The 23,938-nt window shown below is 43.3% G+C and overlaps 2 protein-coding genes across 3 annotated transcripts in view; one reads left to right on the forward strand and one right to left on the reverse strand.

Annotated features, from left to right (window-relative positions):
• LOC137383521 (dynein axonemal assembly factor 5-like) overlaps nt 1-16,701 on the reverse strand; it is a 116,212-nt gene extending 99,511 nt beyond the window's left edge. The window contains exons 1-3 of the mRNA XM_068056560.1: nt 16,143-16,701; nt 7,531-7,715; nt 4,758-4,882 (exon numbers count right to left, since the gene is read on the reverse strand). Coding sequence (XP_067912661.1) covers nt 4,758-4,882; nt 7,531-7,715; nt 16,143-16,683 — 851 coding nt within the window. The 5' untranslated portion in view covers nt 16,684-16,701. The remainder of the gene's footprint in view (nt 1-4,757; nt 4,883-7,530; nt 7,716-16,142) is intronic.
• Nucleotides 16,702-16,816: 115 nt separating this feature from the next.
• Nucleotides 16,817-23,938, forward strand: part of prkar1b (protein kinase, cAMP-dependent, regulatory, type I, beta) — a 241,132-nt gene continuing 234,010 nt past the window's right edge. For both annotated transcript variants that reach the window (XM_068056885.1, XM_068056884.1), the window contains exon 1: nt 16,817-16,834. The gene's annotated coding sequence lies outside the window, so the exon portion shown is untranslated. The remainder of the gene's footprint in view (nt 16,835-23,938) is intronic.

A 23,938-nucleotide genomic window follows, 5' to 3' on the forward strand; every position in this document is an offset into this window, starting at 1 on the left:
AGACTCTATCTTTTCTCCGCTGGTCCAGTCTCTTCCCACCTACATCCGTGACTCTTCTGACGCCCTACGTCATTTTGACACTCCGCGACACCCTGGTCCACTCCTCCATTACCCCCACCACCTCGTCCCCGTCCCATGGCACCTTCCCCTGCAATCGCAGGAGGTGTAATACCTGCCCATTTACCTCCTCTCTCCTCACTATCCCAGGCCCCAAACACTCCTTTCAGGTGAAGCAGCGATTTACTTGTACTTCTTTCAATGTAGTATACTGTATTCGGTGCTCACAGTGTGGTCTCCTCTACACTGGGGAGACCAAGCGCAGACTGGGTGACCGCTTTGCGGAACATCTCCGCTCAGTCCGCAAGCAGGACCCTAAGCTTCCGGTTGCTTGCCTTTTCAACACTCCCCCCTGCTCTCATGCTCACATCTCTGACCTGGGATTGCTGCAGTGTTCCAGTGAACATCAACGCAAGCTCGAGGAACAGCATCTCATCTACCGATTAGGCACACTACAGCCTGCCGGACTGAACATTGAGTTCAATAATTTCAGAGCATGACAGCCCCCCATTTTACTTTCATTCTTAGTTATTTTTATTTTTTTTCTTCCTTTTTTTTAAACATTCTTTTTTACATTTTTTACAATCTTCTTTTTGCATTTTTTCGTTTCATCTTAGTTTGTTCAGTTTGCTTACCCACTGTTTTTTTTTTCAGGTTTGCACTTGCTGCTGTTCAATATTCAGTGTATTAACAGCTAATCTGTACTAATGCTTTGTCTTTCAACATACCATTAACATATTGTTTGCCTTTGCTCCATGACCTTTTGGTCAGCTATGTGACCTTGTCCAATCTAGACCTCCTTTGTTATCTCTTGCCCCACCCCCACCTCACTTGCTTATAACCTGTGACTTTTCTAATATTTGTCAGTTCCGATGAAGGGTCACTGACGCGAAACGTTAACTCTGCTTCCCTTTCCACAGAAGCTGCCAGACCTGCTGAGTGGTTCTAGTATTTCTTGTTTTTATTCCAAAATTGGCTTAGTGGCAAGAGGCAGAGGGATGTTTCTGCGAGTGGAAGCCTGTGACCAGTGGTGCACCAGAAGCCTCAGTGCTGGGACCCTTGCTGTTTGTAGTGTACATTAATGATTTAGACGTGAACGTAGGAGGTATGATCAGTAAGTTCGCAGATGACATGAAAATTGGTTGGGTCGTAAATAGTGAGGAGGAAAGCCTTAGATTACAGGACGATATAGATGGGCTGGTAAGATGGGCGGAGCAGTGGCAAATGGAATTTAATCGTGAGAAGTATGTGATGATGCAGTTTGGGGAGACTAACAAGGCAAGGGAATATACAATGGAAGGTAGGACCCTAGGAAGTACAGAAGGTCAGAGGGATCTTGGTGCACTTGTCCATAGATCACTGAAGGGAGCAGCACAGGTAGATAAGGTGGTTAGGAAGGCATATGGGATACTTGCCTTTATTAGCCAAGGCACAGAATATAAGAGCAGGGAGGTTATGATGGAGCTGTATAAAATGCTTAGTTAGGCCACAGCTGGAGAACTGCGTATAGTTCTGGGCACCATACTATAGGAAGGATTGCACTGGAGAGGGTGCAGAGGAGATTCACCAGGATGTTGCCTGGGCTGGAGCATGTCAGCTATGAAGAGAGACTGGATAGGCTAGGGTTGTTTTCCTTAGAGCAGAGAAGGCTGAGGGGGGACATGATTGAGGTATACAAAATTATGAGTGGCATTGATAGATTAGAAAGGAAGAAACTTTTTGCCTTAGCGGAGGGGTCAATAACTCGGGGGCATAGTTTTAAGGTAAGGGGCAGGAGGTTTAGAGGGAATTTGAGGAAAAAACATTTTCACCCAGAGGGTGGTTGGAATCTGGAACGCACTGCCTGAAGAGGCGGTAGAGGCAGGAACCATCACAAGATATAATATTTAGATGAGCACTTGAAATGCCATAGCATACAAGGCTGTGGGCCAAGTGCTGGAAAATAGGATTAAAATAGGTAGGTGCTTGATGGCCGGCACAGACACGATGGGCCAAAGGGCCTGTTTCTGTGCTGTATGACTATGACATATACTCCTGAACTCATCAAAGGCAAATTCGCCTCCACTGTCAGTTAGAAATCTAGCCGGTGCTCCCTGTTCCTTTTATTTTTAATTCGTTTGTAGGACGTGGGTGTCTCTTTATTGTCCATCCCTAATTGCCGTTGAATTGAGTGGCTTGCTCGGCCATTTCAGAGGGCATTTTTAAGAGTCAACCATGTTGCTGTGGGTCTGGAGTCACATGTAGGCCAGATCAGGTAAGGACAGCAGATTTCCTTCCCTAAAGGACATTAGTGAACCAGATGGGTTTTTACAACAATTGACAATGGTTTCATGGTTATCATTAGACTAGCTTTTTTTTTTAAAAACTCCAGATATATTAATTGAATTCAAATTTCACCATCTGCCATGGTGGGATTTGAACCCATGTCCCCAGAACATTAGCCTGGGCTCTGGATTACTATTCGTGACATTACCACTATGCCACAGCCTCCCCAAACCTGAAACATATTCTTTGACCTTACTTCGGTCTTCCTTACTTAAAGGATCCATGGAACACCTTAACCAGTCCACTCCACATATTGCGAATGTACACCCACTGTCTAGTACTGCGCAATTAAACAAATCTGCAGCTCGGACACTCAATAGCAGACTGAAGCTTCTCATGACCAGTACTATTCTTTCTGATTGATCAATAGAGTCAGCCTCACCTTCCCCGTCATGCATCATCTCAAAAAACCTTTAGTTTCTTTTTGGACAATGCAACGCATAATGATACTTTGAGTCACATCATCAACACCTGTTGACCATCCCTTCGTTATTTTGGGGTTCATCCTTCTTCCATAATTGCCCAATTCCTGCTGGCTGTTATAGCTGCCAAAAGGGTCTCTATCCTCACTTGTTTTGTGTGTGATTCTCCTTTCGTACTGCCATTTGGTCATTTGAACGGCCTCAAAATGCTGCTCGCATTGTAACCTCCACCGCTGTCACATGTCACTGCTGAAGAGCCCATTTGCGCCATGAATGTGGCCAGAAAGGAATGTTTTACCAAAAATATTTTCAGGACATCAGACATCTGATGAAAAAGCATATCTCTTTCTTTGAGTCTAGTTAATACCAAGAGCCTATCCATATTCGATACCTGAGCACAATCCAACAATTTGAAGGCAAATACTGATTACATACAGTCGGTTAAACTCCATAACGTATTCTTCTATGGAAGAACCATCCATTTTTCTGAATTTCTTAAAGTCCGAATAAGCCTCATAGGCACTCAATAAATTATCTTTCATATAAATCATATCCATAAATTTTAACAGATTGTCCAAACCTTCTTCATGGAGATAGAGGCTCATCATTTGGACAGAGAACACTTTGCCCCGATCTTGCTTCTGTCCAGAAGTGAAAGTGCAAGGGCTATTCCTTGCTTCCTGTTCGGTAAAGATGAAACCCATGTCCATAGATCAACTTCATTCTACATTACTCATAAGGTTTGGCTTCACAAACCAGTGGTGGAAAATCATATCCTAACACCTTCCACCTAGTTTCAGTCATCTTTATTCAAAAAGAAAACTCCTATTACAGCCTTCTCAAAAAAAAAACTCCAATTTTAATCTCTTGTCTGAAAACAAATTTCAGTCTCCAATCTTCACTTTCAGGCAACCATCCTCTGCTAACTGGAGCAACTTCCAAGCCTGTTTGTGAAGAAGACACTGAGACTAGGATGCTTTGGTGGAGACTGTTTATTGCTTGCCACAGAGCTTACTTCTCCACTCCTAAGAATACCCACTTTGGCACAGTGGCGCAGTGGTTAGCACCGCAGCCTCACAGCTCCAGCGACCCGGGTTCAATTCTGGGTACTGCCTGTGTGGAGTTTGCAAGTTCTCCCTGTGTCTGCGTGGGTTTCCTCCGGGTGCTCCGGTTTCCTCCCACATGCCAAAGACTTGCAGGTTGACAGGTTAATTGGCCATTATAAATTGCCCCTAGTATAGGTAGGTGGTAGGGAAATATAGGGACAGGTGGGAATATGGGATTAGTGTAGGATTAGTATAAATGGGTGGTTGATGGTCGGCACAGACTCGGTGGGCCGAAGGGCCTGTTTCAGTGCTGTATCTATAAACATAAACATAAACATATATACATCCGAGTGCAATTAACCAATCAACACCCAACATGCTCACCCTATTACCTTCAACTACTAGGTATTAATAGAACTTATTAGACACTAACAGCCTGTGACTTGGTACATATATAATGCAGCTGAAATAAAGTAATGCAGTTCTCTGCAAGGTCAGGCAATACTTCAAAACTTCTTCCAAGTTCATTTAGAACACAAATCACATACATGGACTATCAGAAATACTTTATCACTGCATTGCAATCTTGCTCCAATATCCTGAAAGCACTTTCAACCCTCAGGTGGGAGAACTCTTTGGAGTGCACAATTTCCAATGCAGAAATTTAATGAGTACGGATGTAAATATTTACTTACATTTGTTTGCATAACATTGAGAAATAATACACCTCAACAACAAAACCTTACTTTGAAACAGCTTTTTGTTTAGCATTACAAAATACGTTTGAGAAATCAAATAAAAGCTATGTTTGTTGGTACTCTAAATCACCAAAAACATTCGCATGTAGATTTATCAACAAAAATCCAAAGAAAAATACAAGCTTTTTAAAATAGTTTAGTGCTTTTACCTGATGTGAGGAATCTCATCATTGCAGCTACTCAACAGAAGAGGGATGAGCTTGTGGAAGAAAGAGTACCGATCCCGGAGCTCCAGCAGCCAGCTCCCCACTACATCTGTAACAGCCTGGCGGACCTGGTTTAGTTCCAAGGTGCAAAATTTTCAATTGTAATTCACTGCATTAACTAGAATTTCAGAACATATATTACTATCTGTATGCACCCATTGCTCCTTCATAAAGGGAATTAGACTGTTCAGTTGTTTCACTTCCAAATTAATATATCTAAACTTATTCTCTGAACTTCTTTCCCCAACTTTACATAAAGCAGAGTAGACTACGAAGTTGCAATTGAACAGAGGATGAAAAACTGAAGTCAAACCATAAGATCTAAATACCAGAAATAGATTACAATTTAGGAATCACGCCCTTCTAGTAGTCATTTATAACATATCTTAGACATTTGTCTAGGCTGTAAAGTTCACCAGTCTTGCGTTTGGCCACGGGCCTGTAGCTGGAAGCTGTGAAGAACTGTACTGCTCATGGCCAACAACTGTTCCTTTTGCTGTACATTGGGAGTTAAGATACTTCTGGCCTTGATTAGTAAATAGTGATAAAACTGTGCTGTCAGTAGCAGACATCACAATTTTATCACAATTACTAACCAAGGAATGGAGATAATTTAACTGCCCAACATGAACATAGCGTATACTTCATATTTTTAGCCCCTTGCCTTAGCGCAACAGTCAAGAAGATACAAAAATCAAGTAGCGATAACAATTATTATAGGTAAATAATGTGTACATAATCAGGGCAGGGAAAGTGCAATTTCAGCAAGACAAGTTTATGTAGACACTTGATTATAAATGCTTCTATCTGCGTTTATAATGGAAATACATAAAAAGGTCAAATGAGAGATTTTAAAATGGGGCCTGAATTACTACTGCATGCCCCGGTTCAATTATCCCCTATTCTCTAACTCTCCATCACCTGAAGACTATACTGTCATGACTGCTGCAGGCAATGACATAGGAAATTAACAATATAGCCATCCAAATCAGGGTGTTGTTGCACATTCTTTTCTCTGCCTTTGTTTCCTTGTCTACCTCCCCATCTCCTCAGATATTTTATTTTTGCTCAACTCTTATTTTTGCCAAGCCTGCACCCATCACCACCCCCCCAACCCAAGTACATTAAAAGGGAAAATAACTTATGATTTGAGTATTATATCCAGAAAGAAAGCACTTTCAATCATAGAAGTGGCTCAGTGAGATGGCAAATGGGGAGAAAGCCATGAAAAAAGACAGGTATGGACATAGTTGAACAAAATGTAGAGAGTAAAGGACAGAGATGGAAAGCTTGAAACCACTACGTGTAATGGGAAAAGAAATTCAGTGTATCCCCACTTTTAATATCAGAAAGAATATATCCAACCGTAGCCAACTTGTGTGAGACTTGTTATCTATTCTTCTGTAGACAGATTTGATGTTTCCTTTTACATAGAGTATTTAACTTCTGATAGATGAACACATTCTCACCAACTTTACTTCTGTTAAACTTAAGGTAAATTAGAATGATTCAAAACCAAAAAAGTGAAGACTAAAAAAAATTCCTGAGTTTTGATAGTGATTCAAGAACATGGAAGCCAATTTGCACACAGCAAGGTCCCACAAACAACAATGTGATAATGTCCAGACAATTTTGTGCGATACTGGTTGCGGAGTAAACAATGGTGATGATACCTAGGAGAAATCCCCTGCTCTTCTCTGAAAAGTGCAATAATCTTTTTACAGCTACCTGGATGGGTTAACTGTTCATCTACTGTATGGCATCTCAGACAGTACCACACTCCCTCAGTACTACACTGAACTATCAGCCGATACTTAAGTCTCTGGAGTGGGGTTTGAACCCACAGCCTTCTGACTGAGGCAAGAGCAATACCCACTGAGCCAAGGGCGACACCTGATCTTGCTGTCCATTTCAGTCCAAGTAATTTGTTATAGCACAGTGTTTTACAAGTAGCAACACTGTAAAACATCTAGCCAGTTTATGACTGCACTTAAAAAAACTAACCCAGGATCATGCTCAAATGGATCTCAGGGCCCCTTCGACACAGAGGACAAGGAAGACAATTCTGATCACAATTCAGTGCTTGCCCTACAATATGCAAATGTGGGCACTGAAGATCGGATTGGGCTCAGTTGTGATGGTCCATCCACAAACAACCTGCCCATTTGACAGTCAACTTGAAGAATGGCTACTTTGAAAAGGTTCACTATCAGAGGGCTGATTAGTGCCCATGGAACCATACCCCAGAATGAGTCAGTGCCTTCAGAAGAACAGGGTAGAAAGCTAGAGTGGGGCGGGGGGGGGGGGGGGGGGGGGGAGAAGAAAATATATATATCTAATGCTTAAAAAAGCAAAAACATGTACATCTTATTTTCACCTATTAATGAGGAGGAGATATGTTCTACTGTGTTTCATTAACAGAATGAAGTCCTGTAAATGCAAGGCTAAATACAGTACTTTACTTCTGTGCTCCTAGCAATTAAGCCTCTCTAGCTAGACACAGAGTTAAAAATTGCTGTATTTAGCCCTTGATGTTTTGCTTATTAGGCTTGGAAAGTGGAAAACGTACCTTGTAATTCTTAAGCATAGTGTAATGTTTGTAACTAGTCTGCAACAAAACATTTTATGTTGTGATATAAATAAAGGAAACACATGCATTTGCAATCATTATTACATTTAAACACTGACAACTGAATAAGACAGAATTTCCCCTCACCAGTGGTGCATCATCAAAAAGACGCTGTGCCAAATGAGAGAGAACATCATCAACAGACTTTCCATTGCCATACTGAATGACTGTTCCTGTTGCCTGAATGACTGCCACACGGACCTTTGAATGCTGGTGGGAGATGGTCTGCATCAGTGGTTTTATTAGAGATTCAGACTGCATGTGAAAAGTTTCTGTAAAAAGGAAATAAAACTGAGTGAATACAGTCCAATTTTACCCAGAAGTCATCATGTGAAAATGCTCTTTTATCTAAAATATTTTCCTGCGACTCCCTAGTATGATGCAAGGATAAGAGGAGGGTTTCCTCGCACTGCCTGATCAGAAATCAATTTTAATTTTGCCATCAAACTGGTTGCTTCTACTGAGATTCATGGTGACTTTTAACAGATTTCTTTTTAAAAACCACTAATGCTCCTTTTTTGGCAATTACACAAATAAACAGAGTAAAAGTGAACTCCTTCATAAACATACTGGTCCATTTTCAATGAATGATCTGCTGAGTTTTACTTGCAACTATTCCGGTGGCACTGTCCCATGGTGAGCAGCTTCCAAATCTCAACAGCACTTTCTGTGGCATTAAACCACCCCATTCATAGTGAGACAAAAACTGGCAGAGTCAAGGCAGAGACCTTTCATGACTTACGGGTCACTAATGTTGAAAAATCGCTGCAAATCCACTGTTATGGAGTTTTCTCAAAGTGGCACCTCTGGGTATTTGTAACAGAATTAATTAAAATACATTCATAGGCTCAGCATGGAGAAATTTAAGTATAACAAGGATTCTAATTCCACAAGTGCAAGCATCAGTCACTTTTACAAGTGGTCAACAAAACTTATCAAAATATTCAGACATGTATGGCTGTATGCCATGGACACAAGTTTATCAGGATTTATTTTCAAATTAGATTTTAAGTTTTACATAACACAACCAGTATGAGAAACAGCAAACTATTTTCATTGAGATCTACGTAGGGCAAATAGCATCTCAAAAGTTATCACCCATCAATACTCATTTACATGTTAACCAGAAGAATCATTTATCCCACAACAGGCTCTCAAAACATTTATGCCATTTTAATGTGAATAGTTACAAACTCGGATACTTTGCAAAGCTGCAGCTCAGCTAAATTCAAAATACTTTTAAAGATTCTCAATATTTGCTGCCAAAAGTATCACAGGGATGTGACAGAATGCTTTTCAGTTGCTATGCCATTGCAGGCATCCAGAAACAGCCAGCAGCGTTTCAAGTGCGTGCTGCATTGCCTTTTTGTTGGCACAAGCCCAAAAGTTGTAATCTTCAATTATTAAAATGGTTATTAGGTTGAAAAGAAAAATATTTGCTCTAGTACAATACGTTTGGAATTAAGTTTCCCTACCAAAACTGTGTAGTTTTTCCCATTTAAAAAAATAAAAACTGCCTTCGACCATTCTCCAGGCATGCAAGTGACATTGTGCCAAGCCAGACTCTCTTCAGCGCTCAGAGTCCAGCTAAACCAGGATCTTGGAAGCACAGTAAGGCTCTGGCTCCATTGAGAACTGTGGGACTTGGCCACTAGCTGTGAAACAGCTTTGTCAACACTCACCTCCCTGAATTTTCACATCGATGACTGGGTGAACTACCTATTTTGAGAGGTTAATGGTGGTACGTTTATGTCTGCACCCATAGACCAAGCTTGGAAACCTCAAGATATTTTTGAACTATTTGTTTCTTGCAACATTTATTTCATGCCAGAACACAATCTTATATTTAAAAAAACAGTAGTGCAAGAGTAAAATACTGCGGATGCTCAAAATCTGAAATAGCAGGAAATGCTGGGAATACTCAGCAGGTCAGGCAACATGTGAGGAGAGGGAAACAAAGTTAATGCTTCAGGTTGGTGACCCTTTGAAGTTCTGATGAAGGGTCACCAACCTGAAACATCAACTCCATTTCCCTCTCCAGATGCTGCTAGACCTACTGAGTATTTCCAGCATTTTCTGAACTTTTGTCAGCCACTTGGTCAGCTGCATTATTCCCCCCTCTCCCTCCACACCTCTTCCAATCCTGCATGCAATTTTCATGTTATTGTGTGGGCACCCTTCCCTTCATGATTGAGTCTTCTTAAAATGAATACGCTTTTAAAAAAAGATGAACATGTATGTAGACACAATGCTCTGATTTTGTCTGCTTCATTCAACCTGCAGAAGACAGAGATAAAATGTATCCAACACAAATTGTTGTGGATGAAACTGCGAGAAATTTAGGGGCATTATACTCTGCACTTAACATGTCCTGAAATTATAGACGAGCAAGCAACAAAGCCAAAAGAATGCTAAACCATGTGGCCAAAGAGTTGAATACTCATTGTATATGAAAAGAGTGAACGGTGGGAGGCAATCAGGCCCATCAAGCCCACACCATCCAGCCACAGTGGAGCAAAATATTCAAGATTTGAGACGTCTCCATATTGTGGATTTACCATCCAATGGCTTACTGCTCCATCTACTCCTCTGCCACTTTCAACAATGTATACGATTCTCTTTGGTCGCCCATCTACATGTCTACAGGTTCTACATACCTTTCTAAATCTGGTCATAACATCTCCCTGAAAGGTTCGTCTTCCATTGCTCACGCAGTTTTCTCCAGTATGTTTCATTCTTTGGTCCCCTCCAATACATCATCTACATGCTAAAAGTCTCAACGAGCTGACCTCGAGGAAACTTTCAGCCTGGTCTGGAAGCACTGGAGCAGCATTCACACAGAATTATAGAGTACAACAATAACATGGATTTATAACCTCTAATGTAGGTGCCCATCTCTACAGGTGCTTCTTAGAGGCACGAGAATAAACCAGGCAGCAAGCCAAAGGAGGTCATAGACTCACAAAGTTTTACAGTATAGAAACAGGCCCTTCGGCCCAACGCGCCTGCGCCGACCATCAAGCACCCGTCCTAACTAATCCCATTTCCCCGCACTTGGCCCGTGGCCTTGTATGTTATGGCGTTTCAAGTGTTCATCTAAATACTTCTTGAATATTGAGAGTGTTCCTGCCTCTACCACCTCTCCAGGCAGTGTGTTCCAAATTCCAACCACCCTCTGGGTGAAAACATTTCTCCTCAACTCCGCTCTAAACCTCCTGTCCCTTAACTTAAATCTATGCCCCCTAGTTATTGACCTCTCCACGTTAAGGGAAAAAGTTTCTTCCTATCTATCCTATCAATGCCACATAATTTTGTATACCTCAATCAGGTCCCCCCTCAGCCTTCTCCGCTCCAAGGAAAACAACCCCAGACTATCCAGTCTCTCTTCACAACTGAAATGCTCCAGCCCAGGCAACATCCTGGTGAATCTCCTCTGCACCCTCTCCAGTGCAATCACATCCTTCCTATAGTGTGGTGACCAGAACTGTACACAGTACTCCAGTTGTGGCCTAACCAGCGTTTTATACAGCTCCATCATAACCTCCCCACTCTTATATTCAATGCCTCGGCTAATAAAGGCAAGTATCCCGTATACCTTCCTAAGCACCTTATCTACCTGTGCTGCTGTCTTCAGTGATCTATGGACAAGCACCCCAAGGTCCCTCTGACCCTCTGTACTCCCTAGGGTCCTACCTTCCAATGTATATTCCATTGCCTTGTTAGACCTCCCAAAGTGCATCAACTCACACTTCTCAGGATTAAACTCCATTTGCCACTGCTCCGCCCATCTATATCGTCCTGTAGTCTAAGGCTTTCCTCCTCACTATTTATGACACCAATTTTCGTGTCATCTGTGAACTTACTGATCATAGCTCCTATATTCACGTCTAAATCATTAATGTACACTACAAATAGTAAGGGTCCCAGCACCGATCCCTGTGGTACCCCACTGGTCACAGGCCTCCATTCACAAAAACAACCCTCTGCCTCCTGCCAATAAAACAATTTTGAATCCAATTTGCCAAATTACCCTGGATCCCAGGGGCTGTTACTTTCTTGACCAATCTCCCACGCAGGACCTTATCAAAAGCCTTACTGAAGTCCATGTAGACTACATCAACTGCTTTACCCTCATCTACACATCTAATTACCGCCTCGAAAAATTCAATCAAATTTGTTAAGACACGATCTCCCCTGGACAAAGCCATGCTGACTATCCCTGATCAATCCCTGCCTCTCCAAGTGGAGATTAATCCTGTCTCTCAGAAGTTTTTCCAATAACTTCCCTACCACTGAAGTTAGACTCACCGGCCTGTAATTACCTGGTTTATCCCTGCTACCCTTCTTGAATAATGGTACCACATTCACTGTCCTCCAATCCTCTGGTACCTCTCCTGTGGCCTGAGAGGATTTGAAGATTTGTGTCAGAGCCCCCGCTATCTCCTCCCTTGCCTCACATAGCAGCCTGGGATACATCTCATCTGGGCCTGGGGATTTATCCACCTTTAAGCCCGCTAATACAGCCAATACTTCCTCCTTTACAATGCTAATTTGATCAAGTATATCACAATCCCCCTCCCTGATCTACACCTACATCATCCCTCTCCATAGTGAACACAGATGAAAAGTAGTCGTTCAAAACCTCCCCTATGTCCTCCGGCTCCACACACAGATTGCATCTATGATCCCTAATGGGCCCCACTTTTTCCCCGGTTATCCTCTTGCCTCTAACATACTTATAAAACACCTTGGGATTTTCCTTTACCTTGTCTGTCAGTGATTTTTCATGCCTCCTCTTCGCTCTCCTAATTACTTTTTTTTTTAAGTACTCCCCTACACTTTTTATACTCCTCTAGGGCCTCCGCTGTTTTCAGCCCTCTGAATCCGCCATACGCCCCCTTTTTTCCCTTATCCAATCCTCTATATCCCTTGACATCCAGGGTTCCCTTTACCTGTTGATCCTACTCTTCACCTTTACAGGAACATGCTGCACCTGAACCCTCACAATTTTCCTTCGAAATGACTCCCACTGGTCTGATGTAGACTTTCTTGTAAGAAACTCCTCCCAGTTCACTTTGGCCAGATCCTGTTTTAACATATTGAAATCTGCCTTCCCCAAATTCAGTACTCTTATTTCCGGTCCCTCTATGTCCTTTTCCATAACAACCTTAAATCTTACAGAGTTATGGTCACTATCCCCGAAATGCTCCCCCACCGCCACTTCTACCACTTGTCCAGCTTCATTCCCTTGGATTAAGTCCGGTACTGCCCCTCCTCTTGTAGGACTCTCTATGTGCTGGCTCAAAAAGCACTCCTGAATGCATTGACGAATTCCGCCCCCTTTAAGCTTTTTGCACTAATACTATCCCCTCCAATATAGGGGAAGTTGAAATCCCCCCCTACTATTATTACCCTAATATTTTTGCACCTCTCTGAGATTTGCCTACATATCTGCTCCTCTAATACTGCCTGACTGTTTGGAGGCCTGTAGTACACTTCCAGCCAAATGATTGCCCCCTTTTTGTTTTTAAGTTCTACCCATTTGGCCTCATTACAGAAACCTTATAAGATATCATCCCTCCTTACTGCAGTAATTGACTCTTTAATCAACAGTGCAATGCCACCTCCTCTTTTACCCCCACCCCCCACCCAGCACATCTGAAGATTCTATATCCTGGGATATTAAGCTGCCAGTCCTGCCCTTCCCTCAACCAGGTCTCAGTGATAGCAATAATATCATATTCCCATGTGTTAATCAACGCCCTCAATTCATCTGCCTCACTAGTATGACTCCTTGCATTAAAATTGATACAATCCAGCCTTGCATTATTTGCCTGAGCCTTAACAGGTCTACATTTACTCTGTCCTCTGGACTGACTTAGCTTCACATTTATATTTGATTGTACATCACCCCCTACTGTGCTTCCACTCTGTATCCCATCCCCCTGCCAAATTAGGTTAAACCACACCCGCCCCAACAGCACTAGCAAATCTCCCAGCAAGGATGCTGGTCCCGTTCTGGTTCAGGTGGAACTTAGCACCAGCAAACCCATCAAGCTCAACAATGGAGCAGACATCATGGAGGAGAGGAGGATGTCGCAGTTGACTGCATCAAAGACTGTAGAGAGAATGAGGAGGGATAATGCATCACAGTCAGAAAATGTTCTATGTGTGTCAGAGCCGGGTGTCTTCATATACACATGTGGAAGGTGGATCCATGTCTGCAGATGACATCGCCAAGAAGCAGCATCAAGAAAGGAACCTTGGGAGATTCCAGAGGCGACAGTGAGATGCAGGAAGATAAATCATTGCTAGAGATACATTGGCTGCATTCAGACAGGCAGGCGTGGAACAACACAAAGACTGTCTCTTTAGAACTGGTCAATGAAAAAGTAGTGGAAGAGGACGATGTCCACTGTGTCAAACATTAGACAGGGAACAAGATTTGTGATTAGCCAGAACCATTTCAATGCTGTAAGCAGGGCAGAAGTCACAGTGGAGGAATTCAAACAGGAAGTTTTGAGAGATGGGGTCAGCTGAAAGGCTGAGAATTTTGAACGGTGAGGTTAGAGATGTATCAGTTGTTGGACAAATAGTTGACAGTTTTACTGGAAGGAGGTTATGAAAGTTCCTGAGGAATGGGAACTATTAATGATGTTAGCTAACTGGGAGGTAGGAAAGGAAGCTGAGTGGTAAGACAATCAGTGGAGATGGAGCAAAAGGTTTCTCACATGGAGGAGATAAACAGTGAGGGGGCTTGGGGAGATGGAGGAAAATTTGCAGAGTGATGGGAAAACCAGGGTTAGAGTGGGTGGTGGGCTTTGTAGGATGTTAGGAACAAGCTGTGCAGATGGTCTCAACCTTTAAGATGAAGAAATTCATAAGTCCTCGCATCTGATATTGAAGATGAGGGTGCAGGAATTGGAGGAATGGCACTTTGCAATTAGCTGCAAAGAAAAGGAACTTTGGGTTGTCCTTGCACTCCAGGATGATCCTAGAGTAGTAGGCAGTTTTGATGAAAGAGAGATATATATGGTAATACTTAATGCAGTCGTGCCAGAACTGGCAATGGATGACCAGATCAAAATTCAGCAGGTATACAGTTTCTAGCACTCTGATTTCAGGAAACAAAGATGGCAACCACACCAGATGGGCTGATGCAGGAACAGAAAGAGGCTCGATTACAGAGGTGGAAGTAGACAGTCTTAGTGATAGTGAAGGCATGGGGGTCAAAAGTTCAGCTTAAAGTTAAATAGGATTGCAAACAGTCTGGTTCAGTCTCAGACAGTGGTCAGTGACAGGGGGTGGGGGGAGCTGGAGTCAGTGAGTAGGGAACAAAGTTTGTGACAGGCAATGAAAATAATGACTCTAGTCTTCCCAATATTTAACTGGGGGAAATTGTAGAGGTGACCTCGAGCTGAGCGTTGTCAGCATGCATGTGGAATATGACGTTGTGGTTTTCAGATGGTCAAGGGGCAGCAAGTAGATGAGAAAGATGAAGGGCAAAGGATAGATCATTGGGGACAACCGGAATAAACTGTGGGAGCAAGAAAAAAAGTCTCTGCAGAAGATTCTCTGGCTATGACTGGATGAACTGGAATGTAATCAGACGAGGGTAATCCTAAGGTTCAAAAAAGAAGAGGAACATTGGGTTGTCGTGGCCTCCAGGGTGATCCTGGAGTAGTTTTAGAGAAACGTGGTAACACTTGTAGAAGTGTCAAATGCTAGCAATGGATGACCAAACCAGACATACACAAGGAAAAAGATGGGCATGAATGGCAGAGGAAGGGAAGAAATCAGCAATTTTTTTTATTCTTTCATGGGATGCGGGGGGGCGGGGGGGCGGGGGGTCAGTAGCAAGACCAGCATTTGTTGCCCATCCCTAAGTGCCCTAGACAACTGAGTGGCTTGTCAGGCCATTTCAGAGAGCAGTTAAGAGTCAACCACATTACTGTGGGTTTGGAGTCATAGGTAGTCCAGACCAGGTACGGACAGTAGAGTTCCTCATTAGTCAACCAGATGGGTTTTTACAACAATCGACGATAGTAATGGTGTCATGAAACAGACTCCAGATCTCAATTCCAGATTTTTATTAATCGAATTTAAATGCCACCAGTTACCATGGTGGGATTTGAGCCCATTTCCCCAGGGCATTAGCAAGGGCCTCAATTACTAGTCCAGTGACATTACCACGATCCCACCGTCTTCCCATGTTCTGGTGGATGACAAAGGGAACCTAATTTGAGACCTAATTTTTAAAGGAGTGTTTTTCTCCCCCATACAATTGTGACAGATTAATTATTCCACCATTGGCAGCCATGCCTCCTGTCACCGAGGCCTTAAACTCTGGAATTCTCTCCCTAAATCTCTCCACCTCTCTTTCCTCCTTTAAGGCACTCCTTAAAACTTATCTCTTTGACCAAGATTTTGGCCATCTGCCCTAGTATCTCACGTGGCTCAGTGTCAAATTTTGTTTGATAACACTCCTGTGAAGTACCTTGGGACGTTTGATTATATTAAAGGCACTATATAAATACAAGTTGTTGTAGGTGTAATAAGGGAATATATCAGAGCATTGCCCATATCTCAATTATGTTCTGTGATTTGTGATATGGAGGCTTTTAATGATGTGAATTTTCAGCAGCAAAGCAGAGAACAGCCCTGTTTTGCCCCCAAGTTTGCCCAAACTCTGCACTTACCGGGTGTGAATTTCGCATACTTGGCCGCACACTCACAGCTCTTCTTCTTGACCTCTGGGAACGGGTCCACGATGGTTTTCTGCAGTATCGTGACCATGTCCTCCAGGTAGGAGGCCAGCTTCCTGCCGCACACCTCGACCGTCAGCACCAGCAGCTGGAGCAAGGCCAGGCGCTGCTCCTCGGCCGGCTCCACCAACTCCTGCTGGCCCAAGCGCTGCACCACGGCAGGGATCAGGTGAGGCAGGGACTGGTGAGGCTGGGGCACGGCCCGCATGAAGTCGGCCAGGGTCTGTGCGGCCAGCTCCCGGCAATGCTCGGCCGGGTCGGACAGGCAGCGGAGCAGAGGCCGCAAGAGGGAGGCCAACAGCTGCTGCTGGACGCCGCTCGGCAGCTGCTGCTCCACCGTCCCGGCGCGGATATACTCGAGGGCCCGGCGCCGGGAGCTCTTGCTCTCGTTGCCTAGGCAGTTGATGTGGCGGCTGAGCGCCTGGCACACGGCAACCGCCTGCTCAGCCTCGGCCTCCTCCGTCACCGCCGCCATCTTGCCCGTTGCTAATGACAACCGGTCGCTGCTTCACGACAGTTTCCAAGGGCTCGCTTGACGCTATTTTGAATAAAATCAACTTTATTGATAGTCCTTGTTGCTGCTTCAGACTAACGGTCACCTTGTTCATGTGGCTGATCAGCAGGAGGTGATTTAAGGCGAAAATTCGAGCCAGGTTGTACAGTGGTGAACTTTTCCATCGAGAGTCTTAGAATCAGAGAGTGGTTAGAGTGCAGAAGGATGTGTTGATGATACAAAACTTAAAGTAATGTGAACTGTGAGGGGGGGATAGTGATAAATTTCAAGAGGCTGGTGGGCAACACGTGGCAGATGAAGTTTAATGCAGAGATGTGTGGTGTGATACATTTTGGAAGCACAAATGAGGAGAGGCAATGTAAAATAAAGGAAACAATTCTAAAGGGGGTGCAGGAGCACAGGGAGCTATTGGAGGTGGCAGAACAGGTTGAAAAAGCAGTTAATAAATTGTATAGGATCCTGGTCTATATGAATAGGGGCATAGAGTACGAAAGCAAGGAAGTTATAAAACACTGGTTTGGCCTCAACTGGGGTATTGTGTCCAGTTCTGGCACCACCCTTTAGGAAGGATGCAAAGGATTTAGAGAGGATGCAGAGAAGATTCATGAGAATGATTGCAGTTTCTTTCTATCTACTCTCAAAATCCCTCATAATTTTGAACACTTCTCTCCTTAACCCTTTTGAAGGGCTTCACTTCTACAAGGATGTAACATGCAGCCCAATTGAACTGCAAGATGCTTAAAGTAAAATAACAAAATCCCATTTCAACAAAAATGAATCTTGCGCAACAAAATCCTTACAGTATTTAATATTGTGGTGCCCACCAGTCATAGAAGACAAATAAGTGTGTGGAACTGAAAGCAACTAATTCACAAGATGATCTGGTCTTGCTAACATGAACAGAATTTAGGCTTCAAACTTTATGAGAATGGAAAATAAAGATATTGCAAATATAATATATTCAGAAAAGATCGGAAAGGAGGCAGAATGGCAGTAATAGTAAATGAGGAAACACAAGCTGTAGAGAGGGTTTATATAGAGAAGGGGTCCAGACAATCAATGATTGAACTTCAAAGATTTTTTTTTAAAAGGTCTTGTTACATTAGCAGGTATTATAGACCTCTAAATCATGGGAAGGAATGGAAGAGAAAAAATAGCAGTTAGAGAAGGGTAGGAATAATATAATTATTGTTCTGTATGTAAAACATGATCTAAAAGTTCTTTGTAACTAGGGTTGCCAACGCACCTGGATTGATGCATAAACAATGCAGATTACAAAAATGAAAACTCACTTGGTGGCTGCTGCTGCCTTATCTGGAATGGTTTTTTTCCCCAGCTTGAAGGAACAGAGGAACAACATGAGGCTATTCAGCTCCTAATGCCTGTTCCAACATTCAGTAAGATCATGACTAATCTGTATCCTTACTCCACCCACCTGCCTTGCCTCCATATCCTTTAATAACATCGACTAGCGAAAATCTATGGATCCCAGATTTAAAATTATTAATTGCGCTAGCATCTACTGCTTTGTGTGGGAGAGAGTTCCACATTTCTAACACCCTTTGTGTGTAGAAGTGTTTCCTAACTTCTCTCCTGAATGTCTGGGCTCTCACACTGAGGTTATGTCCTCCTGTCCTAGACACTGCCAGCAGCGGAAAAAGTTTCTATCCACACTATCAATTCTTCCTTTCAAAGTCCTAAAATCCTCAATCAAATCACCCCTTAACCTTCCATGCTCCAAGGAATGCAAGCTTAGTTTATGTAATCTATCCTCATCATTTAACCCTTGGAGCCCTGTTAACATTCTGGTTAGAACCATAGAAAAATACGGCACAGAAGGAGGCCATTCAGCCTGTCGAGTCTGTGCTGGTCAAGAAGAAAAAAAAATAGAAACTAGCCGCCCAATCTAATTCCACCTTCCAGCACCTGGTCCATAGCCTTGAAGCTTGCAACACTTCAGGTGCATGTCCAGGTACCTTTTAAAAGAATTGAGGGTTTCTGCCTCCACAACCATTCCTGGCAGTGAATTCCAGACACCCACCACCCTCTGGGTGAAAATGTTTTTCCTCATGTCCCCTCTAATCCTTCTACCAATCATCTTAAATCTGTGCCTCCTGGTAATTGACCTCTCAGCTAGGGGAAACAGGTCCTTCCTGTCTACTCTATTTAGACCCCTCATAATTTTGTACACCTCAATTAAGTCACCCCTCAGCCTCCTCTGTTCCAAGGAAAACAACCCCAGCCTATGCCATCTTTCTTCATAACTGCAACTTTCAAGCCCTGGCAGCATTCTTATAAATCTCCTCTGTACTCTCTCCAGAGCAATTAGTGCTTTCTGTAATGTGGTGACCAGAACTGTATGCAATACTCCAACTGTGGCCTAACCAGCGTTTTTTACAGTTCCAGCATTACATCCCTGCTTTTGAATTCTATACTAAAATAAAAACAAGAAATGCTGGAAATACTCAGCAGGTCTGGCAGCATCTGTGGAGAGAGAAGCAGAGTTAACGTTTCGGGTCAGTGACCCTTCAGAACCCGAAGAAGGGTCACTGACCCGAAACGTTAACTCTGCTTCTCTCTCCACAGATGCTGCCAGACCTGCTGAGTATTTCCAGCATTTCTTGTTTTTCTTTCTGATTTCCAGCATCTGCAGTATTTTACTTTTATTTGAATTCTATACCTCAGCCAATAAAGGCAAGCATTCCATATGCCTTCTTCACCACTCTATCTACCTGTCTGCCACCTTCAGGAACCTGTGGACATACACTCTAAGGTCTCTCACTTCTTCTTCCCCTCTCAGTATCCTTCCGTTTATTGTGTATTCCGTCGCTTTATTTGCCCTCCCCAGTTACATTACCTCACACTTATCTGGATTGAATTCCATTTGCCACTTTTCTGCCCACTCAACCAAACCATTGATATCATTCTGGAGTCTACAGCTACCCTCTTCACTATCAACTACATGACCAATTTTTGTGTCATCAGCAAATTTCCCAATCATGCCTTCCACATTTTAAGTCCAAATCATTAATATATACCACAATCAGCAAGGAACCCAACACTGAGCCCTGTGGAATGCCATTGGAAACAGCTTTCCATTCACAAAAATATCCGTCAACTACTACCCTTTGTTTCCTGTCCCTGATCCAACCTGCCATGTTGCCCTCTATCCCATGGGCTTTCATTTTACTGACCAGTCTGCCATGTGGGACCTTGACAAATGCCTTACTAAAGTCCATGTCGACCACATCCACTGCACTACCCACATCAATCCCTCTTGTTACTTCCTCAAAAAACTCAATTAAGTTAGTAAGACATGACCTTCCCTTAACAAATCCATGCTGACTATCCTTGATTAATCCGTGCCTTTCTAAGTGGCAGTTAATCCTGTCCCTCAGAATTGATTCTAACAATTTACCCACCACTGAGGTCAGACTGACAGGCCTATAATTATTTGGCCTATCCCTTGCATCCTTTTTAAACAATGGTACATTGGTTAATCTGTGCTGCACTCTTTCCAAGGCCAACTTATCCTTTCGAAGGTATGGTGCCCAGTATTGTGCACAGTACTCCAAGTGGATCTGATCAGGGTTTTGTATAGTTGTAGCAAAACTTCCTCCCCATCATATTCCAGCCTTCTAGATATAAAGGCTAACATTCCATTAACCTTATTGATTTTTTTTTTATGTGGCCACTACATTTGTGATTTGTCTATGTGGACCCCTAAATCTCTTTGGACCTCCACTGTTCCTAGCTTTTCACCATTTCAGTAATGCTCAGATCTATACTTTTTTAGTCCAAAATGGGTGACCTCAGACTTAACTGCGCTAGAATTCATCTGCCATAGTTTAGTCCACTCACTTAATCTATCAATGTTTCTTTGTACTTTTATGCTCCCGTGTACACTATGTACTATGCCACCAATCTTTGTGTAAATGGCAAACTTGGATATATGGCTCTGTATTATTAAAGTCATTAATAAATATAGTGAATACTTGAGGCTCCAGCACAGATCCTTGTGGGATACCACTAGTCACTTCCTTCCAATTAGAGTACACACCCATACTCAGTGCAGCTGTCACCACAGGCAGCCAGGAGTCTGGCTGTGCATGCACGGCCAATCACATAATAGAGCGGTTTCAGCATTGTGTGGTATTATGGGACCGTCTGCCACCACCATCTCTATTTTTGGTGGTCAAATATCATGTGATCAAATCTCCAGGAATACATCCAACAAGAGTTGGCAACCCTATTTTAAACCCACAATTGTTTCAGGAAAGTTATATAGAATTGCACAAAATCTGCAATACAGAAACAGGCCATTCGACCCAACTAGTCTACACTCTGCACGAACCTCCTCCCTCTTACCTCTTCCCTTCTGCCCCCAAACCAAACTAATTCTTTCTCCCCCATGTATACAGCAACCTATCTTAAGTTTGTCAGTAATGCAAAAGCAAAATACTACAGATGCCGTTCTGTTTCTCTCTCTTCTCAGATGCTGCCAGACCTGCTGAGTATTTCCAGCATTTTCTATTTTGATTTCAGATTTGTCAGTGCTATCTGCTTCAACCACTCCATGTGCCAGCGCGTCCCACATTCTCAGTCTGTATAGAGAAATTTCTCCTAAACTCATTATTTGGTCTGTTCATGACTATATTATATTTATGCCTCCTTGTTTCTCCACATCCATGCCATCATAATTTTAAAGACCCGTATCAGGTCTCCGCATAGTCTTCATCTATCCAGAGGAAATAGCTCCAGCCAGCTATAGTTGCACCCTCTCAAATTTGGCATCATCCTTTCAATTCTGGCGGTGTCATTAAATTACTACAGGACTGTCATATTTTATCTTGTTTTGATGTTTTGTACAAAAAAAATTAGTCACTCTCAGTGCTGCAAAAGTTGTTTCTGTCCTCTGTAATTTTCCAGTGATACACAGCAGTTCTACACCTGAGGTGTTAACCTATCTTTTGTCTTTTCAAATGCTGAATGTACTTCCGTTGTGTTTGTCACTAAGAATGAGATAGTTAACAATATTGGTGATGTAGAAAGCACTAAGTGAGTGGGTAGTTGACGAGTGACCACAGGCTCTGTGATTCTGGTTCCCGTTTGTGCTCTTTGGGGTGTGCAGAATTCTTTAGGTGTCAGCTGTGGCTCTGTGGGTAGCACTCGCCTCTCAGTCATAAGACGTCGGCACGTAATCCAGTCTGATGCTCTGGATGACTACTTCAGAAGCCTCGGCACTTGAAACTTGGTGAAGATGAAACAGGAGCGAAGCAACCTCAGACTGATAAGTCAACCTGGTATAATGATTGAATCATAGAAATCTTAACAACAACAGCTTGTATTTATATAGCATTTCGTCTGTCATAGAGAAAACATTAGAAGCTGTTATTAAAGACGTTATAGCAGGGCATTTAGAAAAATTTAGAAAAGTTCAAGGTAATCAGGCAGAGTCAACATGGTTTTGTGAAAGGGAAATCATGTTTAACCAATTAATTGGAGTTCTTTGAGGGAGTTACATGTGCCGTGGATAAAGGGGAACCGGTGGATGTATTGTACTTAGATTTCCAGAAGGCATTTGATAAGGTGCCACTTCAAAGGTTATTGCAGAAAATAAAAGCTCATGGTGTAGGGGGTAACATATTGGCATGGTTAGAAGATTGGTTAGCTAACAGGAAACAGAGAGTACGCATAAATGGGTCATTTTCTGGTTGGCAAGATGTAACGAGTGGTGTGCCACAGGGATCTGTGCTGGGGCTTCAACCTTTTACAATTTATATGAATGACTTAGATGAAGAGACTGAAGATATGGTTGCTAAATTTGCTGATGACACAAAGATAGGTAGGAAAGTAACTTGTGAAGAGGACATAAGGGGGCTACAAAGGGATATAGATAGGTTAAGTGAGTGGGCAAAGACCTGGCAAATGGAGTGGAATGTGGGAAAGTGGGAAATTGTCCACTTTGGCAAGAAGAATTTTAAAAAATCTAAATGGTGAGAGATTGCAGAGCTCTGAAATGCAAAGGGATCAGAGTGTCCTAGTGCATGAATAGCAAAAGGTTAGTATGCAGGTACAGCACATAATTAGGAAAGCTAATAGAATGTTATCATTTATCGTGAGGGGAATTGAATATAAAAGTAGGGAGGTTATGCTTCAGCTACACAGGGAATTGGTGTGGGACTTAATGTCACTTCCTGTCACCGGAAGTTTGGGATTGTCCACCGCTCGGAGCAGCCCTGGTGCCATCTCCAGGCTGTGGTCCCTGGCATAGCGGAGAGACTTCCTGCATTGACTCTACCATCAGCACCGGGGAGCCGGCACCGGACTACCTGCAGATAGCCTGTAGTCGGGCTACACCAACAGTAGCAGTTGCCGGGGCCCGCGCAGAGGCCTACCCGCCCCAGCCGGGACACAGTTTGGGGCTGCAGTCGGAGATTAGCCCAGTGGTGCACACCCGGGGACATCGCAGAGGCGTGGGGCGGGTGTGTGGGCCTTAGGACTGGTTAAAGGCCTGGGATCGGCGGAGCCCTGAGTTGGAGATTCCCGGAGTCAGTAACTCGCATCGACAGTGGCTTCTTCCCTGAGGTAAAATCCGAGAGCGGCCATCTTTGGGAGGGGCTGCGAGGTTGCAGTGCTGCTGGTAAGGTCAAAGTTCGGGCTTTGGTGTATGTCGGGCTTCGGTGAGGAGGGTGAGTATTGACCAGGTAAGATTTAGTTTTTTTTAATTTCCAATTTCTGTCTTTCTTTCTTTCTTTTAAGCCAGAAGTAACGCGAGGGGTGGAAATGGCAGTCAGTGGGGTAGTATGTTCCTCCTGTGAAATGTGGGAGATCAGGTAAAAGACAAATGTCCCTGACGACTACGTTTGCAGGAAGTGTGTCCAGCTGCAGCTCATTTCAGATCACATGGATTGGTTGGAGCAGCAGTTGGACTCACTGAGGAGCATACAGGAGTCAGAAAGTATCATAGATAGGAGTTTCAGGGAGGTGGTCACGCCGGAGGTTCAGCCAGATAGATGGGTGACAGGCAGGTAGTGCAGGAGTCCCCTGTGGCTATTCCCCTCAATAACAAGTATGCTGTTTTGGATACTGTTGGGGGGGGATGGCCTCTCAGGGGAGAGCAGCAGCAGCCAAGTCAAAGGCACCACGACTAGCTCTGTTGTACAGCAGGGAAGGTCAAAGTGTAGGCGAGCAGTAGTGATAGGGGACTTTATAG

This window comes from Heterodontus francisci, chromosome 24 (assembly GCF_036365525.1).
Source record: "Heterodontus francisci isolate sHetFra1 chromosome 24, sHetFra1.hap1, whole genome shotgun sequence".
Classification (NCBI taxonomy): domain Eukaryota; kingdom Metazoa; phylum Chordata; class Chondrichthyes; order Heterodontiformes; family Heterodontidae; genus Heterodontus; species Heterodontus francisci.